The sequence below is a fragment of the Engraulis encrasicolus genome, chromosome 15 (assembly GCF_034702125.1).
Source record: "Engraulis encrasicolus isolate BLACKSEA-1 chromosome 15, IST_EnEncr_1.0, whole genome shotgun sequence".
Taxonomy (NCBI): Eukaryota; Metazoa; Chordata; class Actinopteri; order Clupeiformes; family Engraulidae; genus Engraulis; species Engraulis encrasicolus.
The window spans coordinates 10,287,677-10,313,094 of record NC_085871.1 but is presented as its reverse complement, the minus strand read 5'-3'; the positions used below and the strand labels follow the sequence as shown (position 1 = coordinate 10,313,094).

The 25,418-nt window shown below is 41.1% G+C and overlaps 2 gene segments (V, D, J or C); both read right to left on the bottom strand.

Annotated features, from left to right (window-relative positions):
- LOC134463761 (Ig lambda chain C region-like) overlaps window positions 1-25,418 on the bottom strand; it is a 56,077-nt gene that overhangs the window by 21,251 nt on the left and 9,408 nt on the right.
- LOC134464749 (Ig lambda chain C region-like) lies at window positions 21,707-24,167 on the bottom strand. The segment is given in 3 exon segments: window positions 21,707-22,173; window positions 23,543-23,677; window positions 24,089-24,167. Coding segments are annotated over 3 exon segments (516 nt in total).

The window sequence follows — 25,418 nt, the reverse complement described above, 5'->3', positions numbered from 1 at the left end:
TTATTTGTTTTACTATTGAACCTTTTTGGTATTAAAATAAATACTTCTATTTTTAAATATCTTATAGTACTTGTCAGACTCCACTCACTTAAGGTAACTGCATTACAGGTACACATACTTGCTCTAGCTCAACAGGAACCCACTTTGGTCCGCTTATTTATCTGAATGGTAAAGGGAGGGGCTACATAAATGGCTTAATACATAAATGGCTACATAAATGACTCTTTTACGATATTTCAATTGGCCTACAAACTGTCAAAATGACAGTGGAGTGCACATTTTCATGGAACAGTAGCGTGATGTAGCCTAACCTGCAATGTTCTATGGTGAATGCTTTGGACTGTGATGATGGCTGTGTAGGCCTATTTCATCAAGTGTAGGCTACAATTCTCCACTTCAGGTTGATATTTTGACAACACTAATGTCCACATGTAGTACACCTACGACTGCAGATTTCGTGTTTTTTGTCTTTTTGGTTAGGGAACCATGTTGTTCGCGTTGTTGTTGTTGTTGTTTTGTTTTGTTTTTTTTTTGTGTGTGTGGGGGTAAAAAGGGCCGCTAAGGGAAAAATTCTCCCGGTGGGAATGCTCTTCCCACTCCGCCCCTGGCGGTCTATATGACACCATGTTACAGGCTACTGGTTCACCAGGATACTCTTTTCCCATCTCCTCTCCTCTTCTCTCTTCTCCTCTCCCTCTCCTCTCCTCTCCTTGAGCTCCTCTCCACTCCTCCTTTCTCCTCTCATCTCCTCTCTCTTCTCCTCCTCTCTCATCTCCTCTCTCCTCTTCTATCCTCCTCTCCTCTCCCCTCCCCTTCTCTCCTCTCCTCTCCTCTCCTCTTCTCTCCTCTCCTCTCCTCTCCACTCCTCTCCTCTCCTCTCCTCTCCTCTCCTCTCCTCTGCTCTGCTCTGCTCTGCTCTGCTGTCCACATTGGTGCTGAGTGGTTTATGTGAGACCACTGTTTGAATCCTGTGTGTGTGTGTGTGTGTGTGTGTGTGTGTGTGTGTGTGTGTGTGTGTGTGTGTGTGTGTGTGTGTGTGTGTGTGTGTGTGTGTGTGAGAGGGAGAGAGAGAGATCTAATAGCATTTTCTCTGCGGAAATGCAGTATGTCAATATATGTAGGCCTACCTTATGCTGCTACGACATATGGAACTTGTCGGTAGGCCTATTTGGCAATTATTTATTTGAAAATCTGATATTGAAAAAGTTGCCTCACCAGCCATAAATCCCAGCGCACGTCACTGCTATAGGCACATGTGAGGTTTTTTCCCCCCTTTTAGCGGCTACAGTAGTCTGAGCACTTCAACCCTATTTTATTGCGTCACATTATTCACACAATATTCACCCAGCTGTGCTCAACAGATGAGGACGAGGGGTGTGGTAATTGCATTGCTATAAATAGGTTCCCACATCATGTTCAAGGTCCTCGTGTGTGCTCTGTGCTCCGACCTTAAGAATACAGTAAGGTATGGGGGGCTGTGCACCTGTGGTGATGACCACGGCAGTGCCATTTCAATTTGAATTAAGCAACTCATAAAATGACATAAGCTTACGCAATGACATAATTTCACCACAGCATAAAAGCACTCCATTGTCACATGAACATTAAAACATTGAAACCTGAAATCTGTGTGGTAAAAAAGTAGTAAAACTATTAACTCACCTCCAACTTCAAGTCTGCTGCCGCCTCCGAAAGTCCACCACAGTGATACAGACTCATAGAGGCGCCGTACCATAACCTCTTCAGGCTACACTGGGCCTGACTGTGTGATTGTGCCGTTACAGGGAGGTGAGCATACAGCAGCACGTAGTATAGGGAACATAGCTCACTAAACCCTTTAATATTCCGGATGCTCATGGATGATTTTAGGATTGATGAGGTCCTTATCATTTTCCATTAAAATGAATTTATTGTTTTTATTTCTAATCAAAATTCCATGTCTCAGTAACACAAACTCAAATGTTTGGTTTTAGACAGCATTGTTTTTTTCTGACATTTTGACTGGCTATGCAGCATTGACAGGCTTTAACTAACTGGTCTAGTTTATAATAATACATTTAACAATTACAGGGTGCAACAGTAGGCCTATGATTAACCTCTATATGCTATCATATAACAGTTTGTATGCTTTAATTATTCAATAATCCTACAATGTCACTGACGTATCCCCTGTCCTGAAATGACACACCAGGATGTTTAACTGTTTGGAGTTTCCCCCAGGAACCATCCACCACCAAACTCACCATGCCTGGTGATTAACATCTACTAATCAGTGGTTCTAAGGGTTGGTCCAGTTCAGTTGTGGACTGGATCAGTTTTGCTAATAATGATGTCAGTAATGGCAGAAATAAACATAAACATCCATTCATGTTAATGTGCTGGCCTAGTCGTCATTTCATGTCATGGCCACCAGGGGATGGAGAACACACTGGAATCTGTGGTGGGAATGGGTGGTGAAGGAAATGTAGATAATTTGCATTAGCAAACTGAGAAACGTGTGATTGAGATCTTTATATGTGAGGGAGACGAGGACTGGAGCACTCAACTTTAAAGGACATCATCTGAGGAAAATGACATACAGCATTAAATTCATCTGGGCTCTCCTGCTTTGTATTACAGGTAACGTGTCTCAGCTGAGCGGACAATTTTAAGAATTAACATCATATACATAGCCTATTTTGACAAATGGTTTTGCAATATGTTTCAGCATGCAGAGGCCAGTATACTGTGACTCAGACTCCAGCAGTGAAAGCTGCTCTTGTGGGACAAACCATCACACTCAACTGCAGGACCAGCAGCCCCATTTCAGGCTGTAGCAACTGTGTCTCTTGGTACCTTCAGAAACCTGGAGAAGCTCCTAAACTGTTAATGTATTACATAAGCAAGCGCTATGGATCAACTCCCAGTCGCTTTGTTGGTGGAGGATCCAATTATGGCAGTGACTTCACTCTGACCATCAGTGATGTCCAGGCTGAGGATGCAGGAGTTTACTACTGTCAGAGTTACCACTATCTCAACAGTAAAGATGTGTTCACACAGTGATGGAGCGCTGTACAAAAACCTCCCTCAGTCAGGCTCCACATGATTGCACTGCTAACTGCAGCTGCAGTGGTGTGTGTGTGTGTGTGTGTGTGTGTGTGTGTGTGTGTGTGTGTGTGTGTGTGTGTGTGTGTGTGTGTGTGTGTGTGTGTGTGTGTGTGTGTGTGTGTGTGTGTGTGTGTGTGTGTGTGTGTGTGTATTCCAGCCACATGTAGGCTAAGACAGTGTTAATTCACATAAAGGCACATTGGTACAGCATGTGGCATAAATATGATGGCAGTAACTGTGAATTAGTTGGCCTGTGTGTGTCCACTGTGTCTCCAATAGACCTCTCTGCACCGTTTGCTTAAATTAATTTTGAAATAATAACAGCTTATTATGGTATTGATGGGCTTTGTGTCCAGCACTGCTGCAGCTCACATGGTCCATTGCATGTCATGTTACATAAGACACTTCCCTTAAGAGCCTCAAGACACTGGGTCCTCTTCCATAAGCAGCTTCCATCCCCTTACACTGTCTCAGAGTACACACTGTAGGCCCACATCCATCACCATGCAATGGCCATTCAAACATCTTTAGTGATCCACATGTTGATACAGCAGATATAATATCTCAATAGTATTGCAAAGTAGTAGAGGTGTCTAAGTTTTTAGATTTGGGAGTACAAGTTTGTTCAATGTTCTATTAAAAATGTGTTTAAAATCAAATAAAGCCTACTTTGCATTCATCCATAACACTGCAATTGCTGCTGTACCAGCAGTCAGAGTTATTGTCAACTACATTACGTGTAATCAGTAATAATTAATCAGCCAGCATATTGGATGCTGCTCTATGGAAATATTTGCATGTAGATGCTGATTTGCATGAGTGGATAACGGCTCTCGTTGGTGACATTTATGTCCTCGTGTGTTCTGATAAGAAGCTCTACAGTTACTGTGTTTGTCATCATTGAGGAGAAATCATCACACAACATGACTCCCATCTTCACGGTCTTCTGGATTTTTATATCCTCCTTCACTGGTAAAACATTAATTTAATTTAATTTTATTCAGCTAGAAATGAGGAATGTTTCTGCATAGATAGAAGTTGATGATGTTTCTATCTTCTCATATGGACAGGTCACTGTGACTCAGACTCCTGCAGTGAATATCATATAAAAGCATGACATTTTTCTGACTAAATTCAGTAACTAGGCCTACATGGACGATAATGCACACTGTAAACTGTTAGTGGATTTGGCAACGTATCCTCTGTCTTGAAACCTACTGACAAATCAGGATGTTCAACAGTTTGGAGTTTCCTCCTAAACCATCCAGCACCAAACTCACCATGCCCTGTGATAAACATCTACTGATCAGCGGTTCTAAGGGTTGGTCCAGTTCAGTTGTGGACTGGATAATCTCTCAGTTTTACGCTTAATGATGTCAGTAATGGCCCAAACATCAAATTCTATTGATGTTAATGTGTTGGCCTAGTCATCATTTCCTCTCATGGCCACCAGGGGGATGAGAACACACACTGTGGATGAAAATATGTGGTGGGTGGTGAAGGTATATAATTTGCATTAGCAAACTGAGAAATGTGTGATTGAGATCTTTATATGAGAGGGAGACGAGGACTGGAGCACTCAACTCTAGAGGACATTATCTGAAGAAAATGACAAACAACATCACATTCATCTGGACTCTCCTGCTCTGTATTACAGGTAATGTGTCTGAGCAAAGTAGACTATTTAAGCATTCAACTATACTGTATACATTGTACAAATCAGTGGTGTTCTGTGTTTTTCATTTATTTCAGTATGCAGAGGCCAGTATACTGTGACTCAGACTCCAGCAGTGAAAGCTGTTCTTGTGGGACAAACCATCACACTCAACTGCAGGACCAGCAGCCCCATCTATAGCAATGCCTTCTCCTGGTACCTCCTGGCACCCGCTCTGGATCAACTCCCAGTCGCTTTGTTGGTGGAGGATCCAATAGAGGCAGGGACTTCACTCTGACCATCAGTAATGTCCAGGCTGAGGATACAGGAGTTTACTACTGTCAGAGTTTCCACTATCCTGGGAGTGAGAGGGTGTTCACACAGTGATAAAGCGCCGTACAAAAACCTCCCTCAGTCAGGCTCCACATGACTGCACTGCTGCTGCTGGAGCTCACTGCAGGTGCTGTGGGGTATGAGTCTCTCTCTCTCTCTCTCTCTCTCTCTCTCTCTCTCTCTCTCTCTCTCTCTCTCTCTCCTCTATATTCAAGAATCAAGACATATTACTAACCCCAACTCCGATGAAGTTGGGACGTTTGGTAAACAGTGAATAAAATCAAAATGCTATCATTTTCAAAACACTCAATCTATTCATTAGATATAGAATAGTGAAAAGACAACATATTAAGTGTTAAAACCGAGAAAAAATATTGTTTTGGGGGACATATGTACTCATTTCTAATTTGAGAAATCCAACACGTCTCAAAAGAGTTGGGACGGGGACAATAAATGGCAGCAAATGTCGAGGAAGACTAAAAACAAAACAAAAGACAACACTTAACAGTTAAATACATTAACCGATGAGATCATTTTATATAAAAAACAGTGTTAATTCCTATCTTGGACATGATTTCACCAGATTAAATGGTGGGTGTATTCCTTGTCATGTTTTGCAATGTTTTCCTTTCTGTAGTGCTTACAGTGTGACAGGTCTTGACCAAAAACCCACCATTTTATCACATGCTGGTCCTTATGATGGAGCCAAACTGTTAAAACATAGTAGAGAATGCAATTTGACCTTACTATGTGGCAGTAATCGAAGATCTCCCTTCAAAATATAATGCATGAGTGGCTTTTCATGCTGTTTCAAACCCATTTATACCATTCAGCACTGTATTTAACTCTACAGGTGAGTGAGAACATCTTAACCAATGCACTACTGCATCCGCATGCCATCATGGAGGCTGACTTTTGAAGCTAGCACTAACACAAGTTGGATGGTCCATTTTCACTGTAGCACAGGATGTGCAATGCTCTATTATTGTCAAAAAGAATGGACTTCTACAACTTCTGCTGACTTCTGTAAGCAAAGGACAGTTTCCCATGTCTTCTGGGTCTATTTCAAGTGAGCTCAGGTGCTTAGGAGAATGTTAAACCCCTGTGTCATTTTCATGCATTAAGCATTCTTAATATGGTCAATTTTCAATAGCTCTAGCACTCCAGGAATTAGAGTGAGACTATAGCCAATATATATTTCATGATGTCATGAACCTATACAATGATTTTATTAACAAAAATATGTCTTATATACACTCAATCGTGGTAAATCAAAGGGAATTCAAAAATGTATGTAATAACTATGGTAATTATTCCCTTTGCATCTTTAATTCTGAGTGACTCAGCCTCTCTGTGATGATCTTATACCTGGACACCTATATTGTCCGTCAGTACAATTCATTTTGAAATGTTCTTCTTTGTTGTTTTATCTTATTTGGATGTTTACTAAATTTCACTGATCCCCGTCCCAACTCTTTTGAGACGTGTTGGATTTCTCAAATTAGAAATGAGTACATATGTCCCCCAAAACAATATTTTTTCTCGGTTTTAACACTTAATATGTTGTCTTTTCACTATTCTCCATCTAATGAATAGATTGAATGTTTTGAAAATGATAGCATTTTGATTTTATTCACTGTTTACCAAACGTCCCAACTTCATCGGAGTTGGGGTTTGTAATTGCAAACTTTCTAACCCATGGGTACTCTACCAGTGGTGCATTGTCAATACACATATGAATGTTATTATTTAAATACTCACATGAACGTGCATTCCTGATACATTTGAGTTAAACTAATTAATCTCATAAGCATCTAGCATTTACCATTTCCACTTGTGGGCCTGTTAGTCAGCCTGCCATCAGCAGCTAAGGTGCTTAAATAAACTTTTGATGGCATTTTTTGTTAAAAGTTGGCAACCATGTCAGAAGTTATCAGCATGGGCTAAGGTTTCAGAATCACCTGGTTGCCAACACGGAACTTGACCTTTAAGGTCAAATATGAAGGTCAAAAGGTCAACCACGGTCAAATAACAGTGTTATTTAGTTAAAAATTATTACAAAGTTGTTAGAAGTGGGCAACCATGCCAGAAGTCATCAGCATGGACTAAGGATTCAGAATCAACTTGTTGCCAACACTGAACTTGACCTTTAGGGTCAAATTTGAAGGCCAAAAGGTCAAAAACAGGGTATTTTCTTGCTAGTCTTTGTTGGGAACTGTATATTCATGGAATTCTTTTTCAAAAGTTGGCAACCACGCCAGAAGTTCTCAGCATGGGCTAAGGTTTCAGAATCACCTGGCTGCCAACATGGAACTTGACCTTAAGGGTCAAATATGAAGGTCAAAACGCCAAACACGGTCAAATAACAGTGTTATTTAGTTTAAAATGGTTTAAAAAGATGTTAAAAGTGGGCAACCATGCCAGAAGTCATCAGCATGGACTAAGGATTCAGAATCAACTTGTTGCCAACACGGAACTTGAGCTTTAGGGTCAAATTTGAAGGTTAAAAGGTCAAACACTATGTATTTTAAGGTTAGACTTTTTGGGGGACTGTGTTCCTGGAAATCTTTTTCAAAAGTTAGTAACCATGCTAGAAGTTATCAGCATGGACTAAGGTGTGCATCTTAATATGGGACCTTGCCTCCTCCACTCGCTTCTCGTCATGATGACATCACTGACAACAGCATTATATTTCTTGCAAATCTTGCAAAAGCTCAATTGTAGAGTCTTTTTCTCGTTTGCAATTGTTATGGTGAATGAAAAACAGTCCCTCAAAAGTTGTTGTGGCTAGGCTGACAGCTGGGAAACTTTATCGTTTTCTCCACGGAGGAGGGGCCAGGAGGCGGGGCGAGGAGACAAGCGCAAGTGGAGGAGGCAAGGTCACATATTAAGATGCACTCAAGGTTTCAGAATCACCTGGTTGCCAACATGGAACTTGACCTCTAAGATCAAATTTGAAGGTCAAAAGGTCAACCGAGATCAATTAAAAAATCAGTTTTTTGGTGATGTGCTTTCATAAAATACAAGTTGTTTGCATGGTACTGTATATTGAATAATTAGTAGGCCTATAATTTAATGTTTGATTTGGCTTATCATGGTGGGGCTCTGGCCTGTCATCCTTAGACATTCATCATAGCTCATTAGCATAAAATTTACATTACATTTTCATTCTGGTCATCTCAATTACTTTATTCTTCTTTGTGAAGCACATTAAGCTGCTGGTATGAAATGGGATATGCCTTGGCTTACCAGTGAATTTGCTTTGCCCCATTAATTCACATGCTTTCCATAGAAAAAATAATGACTTCAGTTATTTCTGATGTGTTCAAATGGTTATAGCAATGAAGGATACTTGCTGATTTGCTATGTCATATCATAGTTAGAAAATAAAACCTACAGTAAGAGTAGAGCAAGTATTGCACACTTCCCTTGATGTTCTCATGACTACTGTAGAATGTTCGGTTGCAATTTCCCAGGCTTGAGTTTTTGTGTAACCTGTACAAATCACCATGCTTATCTTTGGGTATTGATTGACTTTTTTCAGAAGACAAAAAGACAATTGATATGTTACCATCAAGTGATGCATATGGATTGCATCTTGCATAACAAATCAGCAGGCAAATGTATGGCTGCAGTCTGACAAAGTACATATTGACAAAGACACTGAGGAGACACGTGGTTGGAAATTTGTAGACCAACACTTGATGGCTGTGTGGCAAAGTAAACCTCCAGTTCCACATAGTAGCTTAGGACTGATAAGATATGGTTGTAGAACCAAGTGGCCAATATATGCCTGCAGTTGCCTGAGGAATGGACAGCCCTGTATACCTGCATGTGATTAAAATGTAGAATGTTTAAACGCCGTAGGGATAGAACATGATCTGGATGACACAACCTTTTTGTAATAACAGCAACAATAGCTCCTTTAAAAACATAAATATCCAGTATGTACTGACATCACATTTGAATTGTAATTGTTGTTTAATTATTGAAGTAAAGAAACAATACGATGAATTACATTCTTGTTATTGACAATTTGCAATAATCACTTTCACTCATACCATAATAATAAAGACTATACAACTTCTAAATATACAGTCCCCTAAAGTATTAGAACAGAAAGGCAATTTTCCTTGTTTTTGTTGTTCACTGAAGACTTGGGTTTAAAGGGGCTCTAAGTAGGATTAAAAGGTTAATTAATCACTGTCCAGAGTCATCTGATACTTACAGTAGGTTAAGTGTGACTCTCGCGACCACTTCCACCGTCCACTGACAGAAAACCCCAAATGCAACTTTTGACAGCGCTGTCCGCTTTGGGAGAAACCTCATCAAAACAGTGTTTTATTTTCTTTACGATTATTTGTTCCAATACTTTCACTCACCTAAAATGATTTAAATAATACGAAATGTCTCTAACTAATATCTCAAACTAATTATTCAATACATCATGCAAACAACTTGTGTTTTATGAAAGCACATCACAAAAAAACAACTAAATATATATATTTTTCACCCCGGTTGACCTTTTGACCTTCAAATTTGACCTTAAAGGTCAGGTTCCATGCTGGCAACCATGGACCATGAAACCTTAGTCCATGCTGATAACTTCTAGCATGATTGTCAACTTTTGAAAAAGAATTCCATGAATATGAAACCCCTCCCAAAAAAGGCAAACCAGAAAATGCATTGTTTTTGACATTCATATTTGACCTTAAAGGTCAAGTTCCATGTTGGCAACCAGGTGATTCTGAAACCTTAGTCCATGCTGATACCATCTAGCATGGTTGCTTACATTTGAAAAAGAATTCCATTTAATTTACAGTTCCCAACAAAGACTAGCAAGAAAATACCCTGTTTATGACCTTTTGACCTTTAAATTTGACCCTAAAGGTCAAGTTCCGTGTTGGCAACAAGTTTATTCTGAATCCTTAGTCCATGCTGATGACTTCTGGGATGGTTGCCCACTTTTAACATCTTTTGAACAATTTTTAACTAAATAACACTGTTATTTCACCGTGGTTGACCATTTGACCTTCATATTTGACCTTAAAGGTCAAGTTCCGTGTTGGCAACCAGGTGATTCTGAAACCTTAGCCCATGCTGATAACTTCTGGCATGGTTGCCAACTTTTAACAGAAAATGCCATCAAACATATATTTTTGGGGCTTGGCAGGCTGACTAGTATGTGTGGGTCCACTGTACCTTCAATAGACTCTGTGTGTCAAGATAGCCTCCACCATCGTGACCCCAAACAAAGTCGCCAAAAACCTTGGCGTCATGATTGATGATGAGCTGTCATGCTCCAACTACATCAACTCGGTCACCCGGACCTGTCGAATCCAGATGTCCAACGTACGGAATATCAGACCTGTGCTGACACAATATTCTACACAAAGACTGGTCCAGGCCACGGTCCTGTCCCGCGTTGACTACTGCAACTCACTCATGACAGGTCTACCTGCTTGTGCGCTAAAGCCTCTGCAGATGATCCAGAATGCGGCGGCACGGTTGATGTATTCAATCAACCCAAAAGGACCCATGTTACTCCTCTATTTATTGAGTTGCACTGGTTACCGATCGCCGCCCGGATCAAGCACAAGGCATTGACCCTTGCCTACAAAACCATCACAGGAACGGTCCCAGCTTATCTGAAGGACCTACTAACGCCTTATGTTACTGGAAGAGAACTGCGCTCATCCAGCACAAGCCGTCTGGCTTTGCCATCCAGTCGCTCTAGGTACTCCCAGTCAAGATTGTTCTCCGTTGTGGTACCCAAGTGGTGGAACAGTCTCCCAGAGGCAGCAAGACTAAGCACATCTCTTGCAGCCTTCAAGAAACAACTAAAGACATTCCTCTTTCGAGAGAATCTACTAGACTAATGCTTGAACTGGCCTTGCCCCAGGGCAGACTCCTGACATGATGTTTGGTTTAGTGTGTGTTTGTGTGTGTGTGTGTGTACTCGTTATTTCCTCTTTATTAAAAAAAAAAACAAAAAAAAACTAACCCCTCTTTGCAATTGCACTTGTTGTTTTGTATATCTCCTGTGCACTTTGTATTTGCTTGTGATGTTGGCTTGATTATGTCCTCTTTTGAAAGTCGCTTTGGTTATAAAGCGTCTGCCAAATGCAATGTAATGTAATGTAATGTAGTGTGTGTGTGTGTGTGTGTGTGTGTGTGTGTGTGTGTGTGTGTGTGTGTGTGTGTGTGCGTGCGTGCGTGCGTGCGTGCGTGCGTGCGTGCGTGCGTGCGTGTGTGCGTGCGTGCGTGCGTGTTTGGATGAGGGGGGGGACCAAATAACATGATAACGCCAAATGTGAAATACTATACTAAGGAATGTGTCGACCAATTTAGAACCCAGTAGAATTCAGATGAAATTTAGAGGAAATCAGATGGCAAGTTGAGCTCCTTTTGTATGTGCTCACATGTATTCACAACTGGCTTACAGGCCACAGAGTGAAAGCAGTATGACATACAGCTTCAGAAGAGAGAGCGAGCAAGAGAGAGGGCAGGTGGAGTAGAGTGGACACAACCAAGAGGAGCCAAAGGGGGCAGTGCTGATCCCAGGACAGCAGTGTGGAGGATGGACTCATTGACCCATTTAGAAACTATGTCATCATTTGGAGCAGCAGAGAGTTAAGTGTAGCTCCTCAAATCCTACAGTTATGATAACTCCCACTATGTCCATCTGACGAGAGTCAGGCTCTCTTTACCCCCAACACAGGCTGAAAAGTAATGGCCTTCAACATAATTAAATAAAATATCATCCATATCCCTAACCTTGCAGCTGCGGTACAGTATGCCTCTCCCAATTACTTTGCTACACTGACGTATTGGCTACTATCTGCTACATGTACAGAAACAGTAAAGGCAGGCAGCTTCCTATTGGCTCTCAGGAGACAGTGGGGATAGTGAGGCTGTTAGTTAGAGCTCCACTCTCTGGATTTGGGGAACATGAGAAAGTAGAGTGGAGATATACTGTGCCCAATTTTAAATTACACATTATGCTGTGAAATGTTGACTAGTTAACACCATAATTGTGCACAACGTGGAAGATGTCTTCAAAAAATAATTTTTTCACAGCAAAAGATATGAAGTCTTTGGGCAGTATTATATGTAGCATTAGGCCTACCTTTAAAAAAGCAAATAAAGACTTTATAGGGGACAGGTTACACACTAACATGATACTGTACACACACACTAGGATTGATCACATGAAGCGAGCTTGTCTCAGGAGTGTGTTCAATGGCGTAAGTCCTGTCACACTTGATGACGCCACTGCAAGAATAAGGTCAGGCCTAGCTTACCACAAACACTTCCAAGGTGCTCATGTGTGAACATTTGTTGGTACAAGACTCTGTGGTAGACAGACACCCAGCATGACACATGGTGTCTGGTACAGTCTGGTCCATCCTGCATGACACATATTAGTGCCTGGTCCAGTCTGGTCCATCCTGCATGACACATATTAGTGCCTGGTCCAGTCTGGTCCATCCTGCATGACACATGGTGTCTGGTCTAGTCTGGTCCATCCTGCATGACACATGGTGTCTGCTACAGTCTGGTACACCCAGCATGACACATGGTGTCTGGTACAGTCTGGTTCATCCTGCATGACACATGGTGCCTGGTCCGGTCTCATCTTGACCAAGCATCTCCCCCTAGTGGAGGATATCAGGAACAACATGCCACCTCTTGTGTGGGCTCTGCTCTTGTACAAGCATGCAGGTGCCAGGGAGGAGGGCATAATCAGCAACATGCAATATGTGGGGAAAATACAGAGTACACACTAGTAGCAAAGTTGTTTGGGAAATATATAATATTGGGAATATTGGGAAAATATTGGGAATGGTCTTCCCCAAACCATATTAAACATTGGGAAGTGTGTGTGTGTGTGTGTGTGTGTGTGTGTGTGTGTGTGTGTGTGCGTGCGTGCGTGCGTGCGTGCGTGCGTGCGTGCGTGCGTGCGTGCGTGTGTGTGTATGTGTGTGTGAGTGAGCGTGAGTTAAACTGTGGGAAAATGAAACAGTGTGACTGAGCACATGTGTCTCAGGGCAGTTTGTGGGTGTAGGTGTAACCCAGGACACGGTGCACTCTGTGGGGGAAACTAGTATTTGCATTGCCAGGCTTGAGTGGGTCTGCTAGTCCCAGAATAGAGCAGCACCACTGCCAGATGTTCAAAAGTTCCCACAAGATTTCAAAAAGGCGGCATTAGTATTATGTCTTTTTAGAGAATGATAGACAACTTGTGTGTATGGAATCATGTATCATAGAAGTAGAACTTAATGTTATGAAGCAAGCATGCAGAAGTATCATAATGCAAATGACACATCTTACATTGTCTATGCATTGTCTTAATGTCATGTGAATTTTAAAAAAAACCCTGCTACTTCTTGGTACTTCTTTCGACCAAAGATGAAAGAAACGTGAAAATACGTCACCTTTAAAGACAAAAACAATGACAACAGGAAGTGTAAAGTAAAGTTTTTTTTATTAAGTAGTACTCAAAATGTCAGAAAACCTCAAAGTAACAAGCTCCTCAGATTATCAAATGATATGAAAGAATAACAAAGGGATGATTATAAAAAACACTCAGTGCTGCACAGACATAGAGAGAGGAAGAGAGGAAGAGTCCCTATCAGACACCCTAAATCAGAATGATGGCATAATGACATTAATGACAGAGCCTAGGAACATTCTGATTTCTTCAGGATCTTGGTGACAGTCTGGGAGCCCCGTGTTGCCTGGCAGGTCACTGGGACGTCCTGGGTCCACTCCTGGAGAGGGAGGGTCAGGGTGCTGCTCCAGCTGTACAGGCCGTCCTTCTGTGGCGCCCAGAGACTGGTCTCCCCGCTCCTGCTGCTCCCCGCTACAGACCAGCTCAGCTTCCAATCGGACAGGAAGCCTCCGTTAGCCAGGCACATGAGCGTAGCCGAACTCCCGCTGTTGTCCAGGGGGGGCAGCACTGTCAGTTTGGGAGTGGTGTCACCTGGGGAATAAAGACAAGAGGCACAAAATGAGAGAAATGAGGGTATAAAACATCAAAATGGGTAATATAACAGATCAATGCAATGTAACACTGTAATATAACTCACAGGACCTTCTTGAAAATGAGATGTTCATCTCAAGGGGCTATCCTCTAATAAAGAATTTGAATTTGAATCACTGTAGCATTGCACATTGGTTGCCTTTTTAATCTGTGAAAACGTCTTTAGTAATATACAGTAGTGGTGTGCATTGGCACTGCCCTCACGATTCAATTCGATTACGATTCGATGGTAGCGATTCAATTCAATTCGATTCGATTCAATTCTACGATGCATTGCATTGTATTACATTTCTACTGAAAGCAAAGCAAATGTTTCATCAGTCATGATGAGGCAATACTCAGATACTGAGAAACAATTTATTGGCTTTCAATGCTTTGAAGTGCTTTTATTTAATTTAACATTCATTTGCTCCCGAAATATCAACGGAAGTAATTGAAACGTAAAAAAATTGCTGCATCGATTCTGGAACTTGCCGGATTGAATTGAATTGGCCATTCCCCGCATTGCATTGCATCGCCGAATCGATTATTGTTGACACCACTAATATACAGTATGTAGAATATTTCAGACTGACACATAGTTTTAGGTTGCAGGTTTCAGGCTTTAGTCTTGAATTACAGAATTCAATGTCTACTCAGATATTCATTTAAAAAAAAAAAAAAATCAGTGTGCAATCTGTTCTTAAATAATTTTGAGAAGACACACAACAACATTTGTCAGTGTTCTACACTGTCTACTTTCAAATCTAAGCTGAAGACACACCTTTTCACTTCTGCTTTTCAACCTCACTGACAGGCACTTCCACTTTATTTTAATTATTAGTTTAATTTTGATTTTATTCATTTATTTTTTCCCACATTTTTATTTTATTTTTAAACGCATTCTACTTCTTTTTCTTATTTTAAAACATTTATTTTTATTGTACTTTTATTTCTATTTTATTTTTGCATCTTAATTCCCTGAAGCTTTGTTATACTTTCCTTACTGTTATGTATTTGTTTTGATTGTAAAGTGTCCTTGGGTATTTTGAAAGGCGCTCAAAATAAAATTTATTATTATTATTATTATTATTATTATTATTATTATTATTATTATTATTATTATTATTATTGTTGTTATTATTATTATTATTATTAACATTGACATTAATTAAACATAAACTACAGCTACCACAAACAACCTATGATGGATAAATGTCACACCACAAAGTGTAGTGTCGGAAAACTTCACTCTGTTCCAAGTTTTACTGCCCCATGTGAAGAGTATCCCATCCAACAATCTCTATAAAGTGTTCATTCTGCTGTACGTGCAGAAGTGCAAAGTAATTTATCCATAGTATATGTAGATTTTTAATCACACACTCCAAACAATAATAATAAAAAATGATTCAGCTGCTTTCCAGCTGTTTACTGCCAAATGTGCACTAGAGTCCATATATACAATTTGCACCCATACCAAACCCCTTCACAGTGGGCTACACAGTAAAATACCCTCACAAAAACAAAATTTTCACTTTTTCAAGTCACTGTATACCTTTAAAAGGACAAACACATCTAAGAAACACAACAAACTTAAGTCCAAATTTTGATCAATCTAAAACAGACCCTAAACTAGGCTATATAATAAATAGTTTGAAACTGAAATTGAATCCTGTTTAAAATGATTAAAAGGGTTTACTTACTTCCAACGTCAAGTCTGCTGCCACCTCCAAACGTGTACCACAGTGATACAGACTCAAAGAGGCGCCGTACAAAAACCTCTTCATGCTACACTGGGCTTGACTGTGAGACTGTGACTGTGTAGCTTACCAACTCATCTCAAGTTTCATGATGTTCATGGATGATTTCAGGGTTGGCATTCTCATCATTTGCCATTGAAAGGAAATCATTGTTTTATTTCTAATTAACATTACATTCAAATAGTAAAATGTGAGGTCATGGTCTCTATGGGGGTTTACACAACATTGGTTTTCTTACATTTTGACTGGCTATGAGGCAATAGCAGGCTTTAACTCACTGGTTTAGCTTATGTGATTTGAATAATTACTGAGTCCAATGTAAGTAGGCCTATGATTAACCTCTACTATGCTATCATACAAAAGCATGGCATTTTTTCTGACTAAGTTCCATAATACCTTGTAATGTGGTTGATGATGCATACTGTAACTGTCAGTAGATTAGGCAGCGTATCCTCTCTCCTCAAACATTACTGACACAGAAGGTTTAACTGTGTGGAGTTGCCCCCAGGAACCATCTAGCACTAACTCACCATCTGATTTACTGATCACATGTTCACCATGTCCTGCTTTGATAAACATGATCTACTGATCTACTGATCACTGGTTCTAATGGTTGGTCCAATTTTGTTGTGGACTGGATAACTTCTCAGTTTTGCTATTATTGGTGTCAAAGCTAATGATGAGACACTTTGGTGGGAATGGGTGGTGAAGAAAATGTAGATAATTTGCATAACTAAACTGAGAAACATGTGATTGAGATCTTTATATGAGAGGGAGACGAGGACTGGAGCACTCAACTCTAGAGGACATTAGGCTATCTGAAGAAAATGACCAACAACATTATAAATTCATCTGGACTCTCCTGCTCTATATTACGGGTAATGTTTGTGAGAAAGTTGAATATTTTAGCATTGAACTACACTATATACATTGTACAAATCAGTGGTGTTCTGTATTTTTTCCCATTTATTTCAGTATGCCGAGGACAGTATACTGTGACTCAGACTCCAGCAGTGAAAGCTGCTCTTGTGGGACAAACCATCAATCTCAACTGCAGGACCAGCAGCCCCAACTATAGTAATCTTTTCTCCTGGTACCTCCAGAAACCTGGTGAAGCTCCTAAACTGTTAATGTATGACATAAGCTACCGTTATGGATCAACTCCCAGTCGCTTTGGTGGTGGAGGAGCCGTTGGTGGCAGTGACTTCTCTCTGACCATCAGTGATGTCCAGGCTGAGGATTCAGGAGTTTACTACTGCCAGAGTCGCCACTATCCCAACAGCAAGAATGTGTTCACACAGTGATAAAGCGCCGTACAAAAACCTCCCTCAGTCAGGCTCCACATGACTGCACTGCTGCTACATGAGCTCAACGCAGGTGCTGAGAGTTGTGTGTGTCTGTCTGTCTGTCTGTCTGTCTGTCTGTCTGTCTGTCTGTCTCTCTCTCTCTCTCTCTCTCTCTCTCTCTCTCTCTCTCTCTCTCTCTCTCTCTCTCTCCCTCTCCCTCCCTTCTCTCTGTTTAATATTAGCCGGTTGCCAACAGAAACCTAGAGCAGCTCCTAAACTCTTCTTCTGTGATGGCTGCAAGTCTGGAACTCCATCCAGATTCAGTGGCAGTGACTTCACTCAGACCATCACTAATGTTCAGGCTGAGGATGCTGGAGCTCACAGCAGGTGCTGTGGGGTACGACTCTATCTCTCTTTGTGTGTGTGTGTGTGTGTGTGTGTGTGTGTGTGTGTGTGTGTGTGTGTGTGTGTGTGTGTGTGTGTGTGTGTGTGTGTGTGTGTGTGTGTGTGTGTGTGTGTGTGTGTGGTGTGTGGTGTGTGTGTGTGTGTGTGTGTGTGTGTGTGTGTGTGTGTGTGTGTGTGTGTGTGTGTGTGTGTGTGTGTGTGTGTGTGTGTGTGTGTGTGTGTGTGTGATGTTAAGTGGTTCACATGTGTTTAAAAGCAGCATATAGTCCTGCATATATATGACATGGTGCAGTAATAACAATAGTTAGAATACTTAGAATAGTTAGGGCCATAAATATTTGGACATCTGCACAATTTTCATCGTTTTGGTGCTGTACACCATCCCAATGTATTTGAACTGAAACAAACAAAATGTACAATAACTGCAGACTTTCAGCTTTAATATGAGGATGTTTGCGTCCAAATTGGGTGAACTGTGAAGGACTTATGACAATTTCTATTAGTACCTCCCAATTTTTAAGGGACCAAAAGTAATTGGACAGTTTAGTATTTATGCATCAAAATTTCACATTTTGATATTTGGTTGAAAATACTTTTACTTGGTGGCTCTCACATGATGGTTTGGGTCATTTTCCATCTGCACTGTGAAACATTGTCAAATGAGTTCAGAACCATATGTTTAATATGATATGATAATATAGCCTGAAAATCTTCAGAATTCATCCTGTGGCTTTTGTCAACAGTCATTATCATCAATAAATACAAGGGGAACATCATATTGACAGATATGCATGGCTACACCATGACACTACCACAATGAATCACTGATTGGGTGGTACGCTTTGAATCATGAGCAGCTCCTTCCCTTCTCTATACTCCTTTCTTCCCATTAGTCTTGTACAAGATGATTTTGGCCCCCTCTCTGTCCATAGGATGTATTTCAAGACCTATAAAGTCTTTTTAGACGTTGTTTTGCAAAGCCGAATCTGGTATTACTATTTCTGAAGCAAACATTTGCTTACATCTTTTAGTGAATCCTCTGTATTTCCCATGGTGAGGTGTTCCTGAATGTTCTTGATCTTTGTATTGATTGCTGCCTTAGACATGTATCCACCTTCCTCCACGGCACTATTTTACATCTGGCCAACTATTGGGATATGGGTTTTTGTTCACCAAATACCGAATGTTTTCTGTCATCCACAATATTTGTTTTCCATGTTTGCCAGGTAATTTGGTGTTTCTCTGTTATTGTTTTTCCCCCCAACATTCTGAACTCTTAAATTAATCACATTTAATGTTTCTTCATCTCTCAAATGGGTTTGATTTGATTTGGTTTGGTTGGGTTTGATGTAGTAAAGGAATAGCATACACCTGACTGGAGAGTAGCTGAGTAGCCTACTGTCCAATTACTTTTGATCCCTTGAAAAGTGGGCAACACATACAAAAACTGTTGCTATTTCAATTATGTTAATGCAATTTGGATTTTAACACTCTAACATTAACGCTGAGAGTCTACAATTAATGCACAGTTTGTTTGTTTTATTTTGAATTCATTGTGGTGGGGTATAGGGTGGAAAAGGGTGATAATTGTGTCGCTGTCCAAATATTTCTGGCCCTAACTGTATATTCAGTACAAGTACCAATGTCTCATGTTGATGTGTAAACTAAATAAAACACACTATTAGGGCATGAGTGGATACATAACATTTATTCATGCATTTCATGTGATATTCCCAATCACAGTAGTATAGCAGCACGAGGGAGCTGCAGGGGCTTCAGCACCATGGACAGCAGCAGAAGAGAGAGGTCAGGTGGAGTAGAGTGGACACAACCAAGAGGAGCCAAAGGGGGCAGTGCTGATCCCAGAACAGCAGTGTGGAGGATGGACTCATCTGGAGCAACAGAGAGAGGAATACATGTGGAAGCACAAAGCCTACTAACCCTACAAACATCTATTGTTATGATAACCCCCACTATGTCCATCTGACGAGAGTCAGATAACTCTTTACCCCCAACACAGTCTGATAAGCAGTGGCCTTTAACATAACTAAATAAAATATCATCCATATCCCTCGCCTTGCAGCTGCGGTACAGAATGTCCCCCCAATTACTTTGCTACACTGACATGTTGGCTTCTCTCTGCTACATGTTCCACTGCCATGTTGGCTTCTCTCTGCTACATGTACAGATAAAGTCAGGCAGCTTCCTATTGGCTCTCAGGGGACAGTGGGGATACAGAGTTACTAGTTAGAGCTCCACTCTCTGGATTTGGGGAACATGAGAAAGTAGAGTGGAGATATACTGTGGGCCAATTTTGAATTAATATTCACATTATGCTGTGAAATGTTGACTAGTTATTGTGGAAGACATCTTAAAAAATTGTGGAAGATGTCTTAAAAAAAGAATTGTATCACTGCATAAGATATGAAGTGTTGGGCAGAATTAGCAGTAGCATTACCTTTAAAAAAGCAAATGAAGACATTTTAGGGGATAATAAAGGCCTACTGTACTAATAGGATAATGCACACACACACTAGGATTGATCATATGAGGCGAACACGCCTCAGAGGAGTGTATTAATGCCTTAAGGCCTGGCACACTTGATGACGCCACTGCAAGAATAAGGTCAGGCCTAGATCTCTTACCACAAATCTAAGCCTACACTTCCAAGGAGCAACCCTGCATGACACGTGGTGCCTGGTACAGTCTGGTCCTGACCCTGTTCAAGTATCTCCCCCTAGTGGAGGATATCAGGAGTAACATGCCACCTTGTGTGGGCTCTGCTCTTGCACTAGCACTGAGATGGTAGAGGGCATAATCAGCAACATGCAATACCTGTAGAAAATACAGAGTACACACATGTAACAAAGTTATGGCAGAATATGGGAATAATCATTCCTAAAAAATATATTAAACTTTAACTAATGAACTGGAAAGGGCTGATAATAACATTTAATTACAGTAGAGGGAGCTTTTGGATAGTGCACTGTGCTTGAGTGTGTATCTCTCTCTCTCTCTCTCTCTCTCTCTCTCTCTCTCTCTCTCTCTCTCTCTCTCTCTCTCTCTCTCTCTCTCTCTCTCTCTCTCTCTCTCTCTCTCCCTGTGTGTGTGTGTGTGTGTGTGTGTGTGTGTGTGTGTGTGTGTGTGTGTGTGTGTGTGTGTGTGTGTGTGTGTGTGTGTGTGTGTGTGTGTGTGTGTGTGTGTGTGTGTTCCCAAAGGTAGGCGTGTGGACACGTTTCAAATTAAGAACATACTCCGTGTTTCACACTGCTTATACAAATGTACATGTGGAATATTTTTGAATACTATAGCATAAAGACCGTTGTGCATGTACACGTCCTAACACATTACCACAATTACCACACACATGGACATGTGTGTGTGTGTGTGTGTGTGTGTGTGTGTGTGTGTGTGTGTGTGTGTGTGTGTGTGTGTGTGTGTGTGTGTGTCTCTCTGTGTGTGTGTGTGTGTGTGTGTGTGTGTGTGTGTGTGGTGTGTGTGTGTGTGTGTGTGTGTGTGTGTGTGTGTGTGTGTGTGTGTGTGTGTGTGTGTGTGTGTGTGTGTGTGTGTGTGTGTGTGTGTGTGTGTGTGTGTTTGCACATGCCTGCATGTATGTGAGGTACTCTATGGGAAAGTGAAAGAGTGACTAAGCACAGATGTGTCAGGGCAGTTTGTGACTGTAGGTGTAACCTAGGAAACAGTGCACTCTGTGGGGGAAACTAGTATTTGCATTGCCAGGCTTGAGTGGGTCTGCTAGTCCCAGAATAGAGCAGCACTACAGCCAGATGTTCAAGAGTTCCCACGAGATTAGAAAAAGGCGGCATTAGTATCATGACTTTTTTGGAGAATGATAGATAACTTGTGTGTAGGATGGAAATATGTAGTTGATTTTTTTAATGCATTGTCATTTACACGTACATATATGAATGAGATTGTGGAGGGAAAAGAACAGTTTTTTGAATGTCTGTTTTTATGTACTTTCATTCTTGAGAGCCAGTAAAGTTCAGAAATTAAACCAACATACTGTATTAGTTACTGCAGGCCCAGGTCCTCCTTTTGATCATTTAACCATTTTTAAAGACAAAAAGAATGACAACATCAAGTCTACGATCTGATTGACTTTCTTTATTAAGAAATGGTCAACTTCCAGAGGGCATCAAAGCAACAAGAACTTCAGATTCTCAAATTATATGACAGAATAAAAAATGGATGATTAAAGAAAAAGTCCCCCAGTGCTGCATATGCACAGAGGGAGGAAGAGAGGAAGAGTCCCTTTCAGACACACACTAATTCAGAATGATGGCAGACATTAAAGCAGAGCCTAGGAGCAGTCTGATTTCTTCAGGATCTTGGTGACAGTCTGGGAGCCCCGTGTTGCCTGGCAGGTCACTGGGACGTCCTGGGTCCACTCCTGGAGAGGGAGGGTCAGGGTGCTGCTCCAGCTGTACAGGCCGTCCTTCTGTGGGCCCCAGAGACTGGTCTCCCCGCTCCTGCTGCTCCCCGCTACAGACCAGCTCAGCCTCCAGTCGGACGGGAAGCCTCCATTAGCCAGGCACATGAGCGTAGCCGAACTCCCGCTGTTGTCCAGGGGGAGCAGCACTGTCAGTTTGGGAGTGGTGTCACCTGGAGAATAAAGACAAGAAGGACAAAATGAGAGAAATGAGGGTATGAGATAAAACATCAAAATCAGTCAGAGGCACAAGGGTAATATAACAGATCAATGTAATGTAACACTTTAATATAACTCACTCGAAACTCGAAAATGACTATGAGATGTTCATCTCAAGGGGATATCCTTTAATAAAGAATTCGAATTCGAATTTGAATCACTGTAGCATTGTACATTTCCTTTTTAATTGGGGAAAAGATATTTAGTTATACATAGTATGTAGAATGTTTCAGAGAACACAGAGTTTTAGGTTTCAGGTTTCAGGCTTTAGTCTCGATTTACAGAATTCGATTTCTACTCAGATTTTCGTCTAAATGCACATTCATTTCAGTGTGCAATCTGTTCTTAAATACTTTTGAGAAGACACAACCTGCATAAATTAAGCACAAACTACTGATAACACAATAAAATAAGATTTTGCCATGGGTATGCACATTTTAAAAACAACTTATGATGCATGCATAAATGTCGAACCACAAAAAAAAACTTCCCTCTGCTCCAAGCTTTACTACCCATGTGAAGAGTATCCCATCCCACTACCCATATGAAGTGTTCATAGTGCTGTACTCACAAGTGCAAGGTAATTTATCCATAGTATAAGTAGATTTTAAATCATTTATAGAGTCACACACTCCAATCAATAAAAGATGGAAGGTAACACTTTCTATGAAGCCCATATCTATAGCGCATTATGAGCGCATTTATAACAATTTATAATGCGCATCATAATTAGTCATAGTGCATCATGACAGTTATAATGTATTATAAGCCTGTTCACTGCCTGTAGTTTTTAACCAGTCACGAGCATTCAAAACACCCTAAGATTTATAATGCATTATAAGCTAGATTTTTTGTTATTCGTGACTGTTGATATGCTCCATCATGAAGAGTTATGAGTGTAGTCATAACGCACTATGATTATGATGCGCATTATAAGTTATTATAAATGCACTCATAATGCGCTATAGATATGGGTTTCATAGAAAGTGTTACCAGATGGAATAATTCAGCTGCTTCCCACATCATGTGTGCTGCCAAATGTGCACCACGGTTCATATATACAATTTGCACCCATACCAAAGCCCTTCACAATGGGCTACACAGTAAAATACACTCACATTTGAGGAACTCAAGAAAAGACACAAGTTCACTAACTCCAACAGTTAAAGCACACAGGCCACTGTGCCATTAAAGGACAAACACATCTGAGAAACACAACAAACTTAAGTCCAATATCTGATCAATAAAACAGACCATTAACTAGGTAAATAGTTTGAAACTGAAATTGCATACTGGTTAAAATGATTAAAATGGTTTACTTACTTCCCACGTCAAGCCTGCTGCCTCCTCCAAACGTGTACCACAGTGATACAGACTCATAGAGGCGCCGTACAAAAACCTCTTCACGGTACACTGGGCCTGACTGTTTCACTGTGACTGTGTAACTTACCAACTCACCTTTTGGAGTTCATGGAGGATTTTGGGGTTGACATTCTCATAATTTGCCATTGAAAGGAAATAATTGTTTTATTTCTAATTAACATTACATTCAAATAGTAAAAGGTGAGGCCATGGTCCCTAGTGGTCAGTTTTAGACAGCATCGTTTTTCTGACTTTTTGACTGGCTATGCAGCAATGACTGGCTTTAACTACTAGTCTAGCTTATGTGATTTTAATAACCACTGAGTCCAATGTAAGTAGGCCTACAGGCCTATGATTATATTACTACCCTCTACTACTGTATGCTATCATATAAAAGCGTGTTTTTTCTGACTAAGTTCAATAATACATTGGCACATGGTTGATGATGCATACTGTAAACTGTCAGTAGATTAGGCAACGTATCCTCTCTCCTCAAACTTTACTGACACAGAATGTTTAACTGTGTGGAGTTCCCCCCAGGACCCATGCATGAAAGTGTGTTGGCTTTGTCATCATTTCCTCTCATGGCCACCAGGGGATGGAGAACACCCACTGTGAGTGCGTTACAATATGCGACCTTGCCTCCTCCACTTGTGCTTGTCTCCTCGTCCCGCCTCCTGGCCCCTCCTCCGTGGAGAAAACGTTAAAGTTTCCCAGCTGTCAGCCTAGCCCCAACAACTTTTGAGGGACTGTTTTTCATTCACCATCCCAATTGCAAATGAGACTCTACAACTGAGCTTTTTTTTGAAATATAATGCTGTTGTCAGTGATGTCATCATGACATATTACTTCCTGGTACGAGGAGACAAGCACAAGTAGAGGAGGCAAGGTCGCATATTGTAACGTACTCTGTGGATGAGACACTTTGGTGGGAAGGGGTGGTGAAGGAACGGGATAGTTTGCATAACTAAACTAAGAAGCGTGTGATTGAGATCTTTATATGAGAGGGAGACGAGGACTGGAGCACTCAACTCTAGAGGACATTATCTGAAGAAAATGACAAACAACATCACATTCATCTGGACTCTCCTGTTCTATATTACAGGTAATGTAATGAGCAAAGTAGACTATTTAAGCATTCAACTATACTGTATACATTGTACAAATTAGTGGTGTTCTGTGTTTTTCATTTATTTCAGTATGCAGAGGCCAGTATACTGTGACTCAGACTCCAGCAGTGAAAGCTGCTCTTGTGGGACAAACCATCACACTCAACTGCAGGACCAGCAGCCCCATACATGGTAATGTTTTCTCCTGGTACCTTCAGAAACCCAGAGAAGCTCCTAAACTGTTAATGTATATCATAAGCACCCGCTCTGGATCAACTCCCAGTCGCTTTGTTGGTGGAGGATCCAATTGGGGTAGTGACTTCACTCTGACCATCAGTGATGTCCAGGCTGAGGATGCAGGAGTTTACTACTGTCAGAGTGGCCACTTTTCCAACAGTAAACATGTGTTCACACAGTGATAAAGCGCCGTACAAAAACCTCCCTTAGTCAGGCTCCACATGACTGCACTGCTAACTACAGCTGGTGTGGTATGTGTGCGTGTGCGTGTGTGTGTGGGGGTGGGGGTGGGGTTGGGGGGTCGGGCATGTGTGTGTGGGCGCATAAGTGGGCGGCGTGTGCACATGTGTGTGTGTATGTGGGTGTGCAGGGAAGCTGACAAGGGGGGTCAAAAGGAATCACTTTTCCTGGGCCCAGGGAGAGAGGGGCCCCAGACTTGGATCCTCATTACATTCTATGCAGTGGGACTGGGGCCCTTTCAGATGACTTTG